General features: G+C 38.9%; 1 protein-coding gene across 1 annotated transcript; it reads left to right on the plus strand.

The window, feature by feature from the left end:
• Positions 1–216: 216 nt before the first annotated feature.
• On the plus strand, positions 217–1203 carry LOC113904855 (olfactory receptor 2D3). The gene has a single exon (XM_027561943.1). The coding sequence runs from the start codon at positions 259–261 to the stop codon at positions 1201–1203; it is 945 nt and encodes a 314-aa protein (XP_027417744.1). The 5' UTR covers positions 217–258.
• The last annotated feature ends 3270 nt before the right edge of the window (positions 1204–4473 follow it).

Here is a 4473-nt window from a genome sequence, read left to right on the forward strand (position 1 = left end):
TAAGTGAGTCCACCTCTTTGCAACCTCATGGATAATAGCCTGGCAGGCTCTTTCTGTCCATGGGATTTCCCAGGCAAGAATACTGGCGTGGGTTACCATTTCCTTCTCCAGGGCATCTTCCCCACCCAGGGATTGAAACTGTGTCTCCTGCATGGCAAGCAGATTCTTTACCACTGAGCTACCCAGGAAGCCTAATATCATAAACCCAAAGTTTATTATTTTTGTTTGTGCCAAACAGGGAAACAAACATAAACTTCAATGGGAGAAGAAAACCACACTTCTGTGGCAGAATTTATCTTCCTTGGCCTTTCACAGGACTCACAGATCCAGATCCTGCTGTTTATTCTTTTTCTCATCATTTATCTGTTAACTGTGCTTGGAAACCTGCTTATCATCATTCTCATCTTCATGGATTCTCGACTTCACACCCCCATGTACTTTTTTCTTAGAAACCTCTCTTTTGCAGATCTTTGTTTCTCTACTAGCATTGTCCCTCAAGTGTTGGTACACCTCCTGGTGAAGAATAAAACTATTTCTTTCATGGGGTGTATGACACAGGTCATTGTCTTCCTCCTGGTTGGGTGCACAGAATGTGCACTTCTGGCAGTGATGTCCTATGACCGGTATGTGGCGGTCTGCAAACCCCTGCACTACTCCACCATCATGACCCAACAAGTGTGTCTCCAGTTGGCCACAGGGTCCTGGGCCAGTGGTGCAGTAGTGTCTCTGGTAGATACCACCTTTACTTTTCAACTTCCTTATCAAGGACAAAACATTATCAATCACTACTTTTGTGAACCCCCTGCCCTCCTGAAGCTTGCTTCAGCAGATACTTACAGGACAGAAATGGCCATCTTTGCAATGGGTGTGGTCATCCTCCTAGCTCCTGTCTCCCTGATCCTGGCCTCCTACTGGAATATCATCTCCACTGTGATCCAGATGCAGGCTGGGGAGGGGCGGCTCAAGGCTTTTTCTACCTGTGGCTCCCACCTCATTGTTGTTGTCCTCTTCTATGGATCAGGAATATTCACCTACATGCGGCCAAATTCCAAGACCATAAAAGAGCGGGATAAAATGATATCTGTGTTCTATACAGTGGTGACTCCAATGTTGAATCCCATAATTTATAGCCTGAGAAACAAGGATGTCAAAGGAGCTCTCAGGAAACTGGCTGGAAGAAAGTCCTTTTCTCAGAGACGGTGACCTTTAGGTTTGACTTTTGGAGGCATAGTAACATCCTTAAAAGAAGAACAGTCAATAGTTATGAATTAGGTAATTTCAGGAAGAAGGATAAAATTAAGGGACACATTTCAGAAACTGTGACTATCAACAAAGGGAAGAAATAGAAGGATGAAAAGTTAGGTTACTTCTTGATTATGAAAAGGATTAAGTGCTATTTTGAAGGTGCTTTTGGTTAATTCAGTTAACATGGATGTGTTCGAAGCATAGTCACTGTTGAATCTACAAGGTTTAAACTGGATTATCCTGAGATAATATCTAATATGAGTTGAATACATTATTTTAACATCAAAGACATTTCAAATTTGGATGTCCCAGTCATACAAACCTACGAATAGTCTGATCAAAACAATCAACGTGTTTGGAAGAGTCTTTAATACTGGGATCATTCACGGCCCAGAGCATTCCAGTTGCAAAAACGTTCCAGAGGCAACACTACTTCCTAGCTCATGATGTTCTTTTCTGAAAGCTCCAGAAAATTTACTTCATTACCCCAAAGTGCATCTAGCACAGATTATCAGAGTAAAAAGGGAATTCAGTCATCTAATCCAAACATATGTCTGAGGCTTAAACTACTCTATAATATTTCTATTAATTGTCCATCACCTGTCTAAATAAGAATGATACAGCTAGCTCCCTATGCTCTAGGATCATTCCCTTTCATATATAGACAGTTTTTTCCTATTAGAAAGGTCTTCCTTCAGTTTTCCTATGTTTTCAACCAACTCTCACTAGTTTTACTCCTAGAATAATTTTTCATTATCCTTCTACACTAAAACTCACTGAAGTCAATTTCTATATCTACCCAAATTCATTTCTCACAGCCGATCACCCACTTGTTCTTTTAAAATTCCTTTATCTAACATTCTTTGGTACCTTATATTCATTCGGATCATCTTCCTTTGAATGATCCCAATTTACCCAATGAATATCTCTTCTGAAAGTAAAATAGAATTAGAATTTTAGAAATTGGAGTTTACCAACTCTAGGTTGGTACCTCCATAAGCTTAGCTGTCTCTAACTACATCTCACCGTGGCTCATCTTCTTTAGAATGGTCAATTCTGGAGTTCACTTCAGGTTCTCGTGAAATCTTAACCCAAATAAACTGGCTGACAACTGCTTGGCTCTCTTACCCAAACTTTAATCAGTTACACATTTAGAGGAGATTCCATGGTAACCATTCCACAGTTACCATAAACATGGGTCAGGAACAATATGCCTCAGATTGATTTTGCAGAAGAATATCTCCCCAGTGAAGAGATATCTAGCAGCTAAAGTTCTTATTTCTTTCATTTATGTATCCATGCAATCATTTTAAAACCATTTATTGAGCTCTTATTTCATTTTATCTTATCCAACTCTGAGTGCATGCAATACACCCAAAGAAATGACTGACATGTAATATGTTTCCATACACATTTTTTTGCATTTGTCACTATCCTTTTAAAACTACTAGAACTGCACTACAATAGACAAACTCTAACTGGAGAATAAGGATCAGAGAAAACCCCTATTCAAGCTTTTGATAATTGAGGTGATATAGAAAAGGACAAAAAATTAATAGTTGAAGTTTGTGACTTGGCTTTGTGATGATCCAGATGAAATCTAATTCAGTAACTGGAGAAAAAAGAAAAAAAAAAAAACAGAAAATGTACGCAGAAAATGCAGACACTAATTTGGAGAAGTTTCGCCATGAAGGCGAAGGAAGAAATAAGATATGACTGTGAAAGTGGGATTGTGGACTTTTAATTTTCCTTATTTTTCTTTTATTTATTTATTTTCTTTTAGATTTCTAGGCCCCTTCCCTTTTCCTTCAGACTTTAACCCCTTACTCACTGCCACTTTCCCTAACACACTGCTCTTTTAAAAGCTCTTGGTTACTTTAATTTTCACAGAGAATTAAATATTCAGATATTTTGCATTCTCATAATTCTTTGATCTTCATTCCTTCAATGATTTCAACTGTGGTCATATCTTAAATATTGTCGTTGCCAACAGTTGTCATCCCCACTTTCCAAATTGTGAAGCCGCAGAATCCTGAGCAAATAAAATGACTGCTGCTTTAAGGCACAAAGTTTTGAGATGGCTTGTTATGCAGCAATGGATAACTAAAGCTCGAGAGAATCATGCTCCATCCCATTCAAATAGATGTCTGTGGGGCTTTTTCACATTACCAATGAAAACTACTATCTCTCCTGCTATGGAGGGAGATGGGGATAAAGGACCAAGAGGCTTCCAAAGAATTATAACAAAGATGATGTATCAGTCAGGGTTTTTAGTTGCAAGTAACAGAAACTGACTATGTATGATTTAAGCTAAAAGGAAAAATTACTGAATAATATTAATTCCTATCTTCAGCCAGAACCACAGGTCTAATTCATTTGTCACAGAATGGGTCAGAATCCCATGCACAGAGGAGCCTGGTGGGCTACAGTCCACAGGGTCACAGAAAGTCAGACACGACTGATAACTGCACGCACGCATGCACGCACCGGTCAGCTGAGGACATTACTGCCATTCAGCACTAGGTGGCGCAGTCTACACAGTCAATACCGTCTTCAGGCTGGCGCAGCAATTCGCTGAACCTGGAAATCGGACTATTGCGGCTTCCTCTACCGCTGACAGAAAAAAAGAAATTGCTGACGACACAACCTCAACCAAGTGATCAAGGTTAACATCAGATCAGGTTAACATAAATAGTGTTAAATCCTGTTAACAGTATGTTCCCTTGAGATGATGTGATGGAAAAAGCACTTTATGATCGGAAGATCTTCAAACCCATAACCTCAGTCTCATCAGGAGAAAATTAGCAAATTCTCATACATGGGCTTCCTGTAAAATGTATAACCTTTACTCCTCAAAACTTTAAAGGCCCTCAAAAACAAATCCAAGAAACTGTAACACCCAGGAGGAGCCCAAGGAGACATGACAACTTAATGTAATATGGTATCCTGAGTAGAATCCTGGATCAGAAAATAAGGATAAAAAACAAAACTTAAGGAAATCCAAGCAAAGAGTAAAGTTTAGTTAATAATAAGGTATCATTCTTATATTCTTAATTGTAGTAGATGTGCCGTAATAATGTAAATAATAATAATGGACTGTGGATTGTGACTGAAGCCATGAAATTAAAAGACTCTTGATCCTTGGAAGAAAAGCTATGGCAAACCTAGACAGCACATAAAAAAAGCAGAGACATCACTTTGCCGACAAAGATCCATATAGTTAAAGCT

This window comes from Bos indicus x Bos taurus, chromosome 15 (genome assembly GCF_003369695.1).
Source record: "Bos indicus x Bos taurus breed Angus x Brahman F1 hybrid chromosome 15, Bos_hybrid_MaternalHap_v2.0, whole genome shotgun sequence".
In the NCBI taxonomy this organism is placed as follows: Eukaryota; Metazoa; Chordata; class Mammalia; order Artiodactyla; family Bovidae; genus Bos; species Bos indicus x Bos taurus.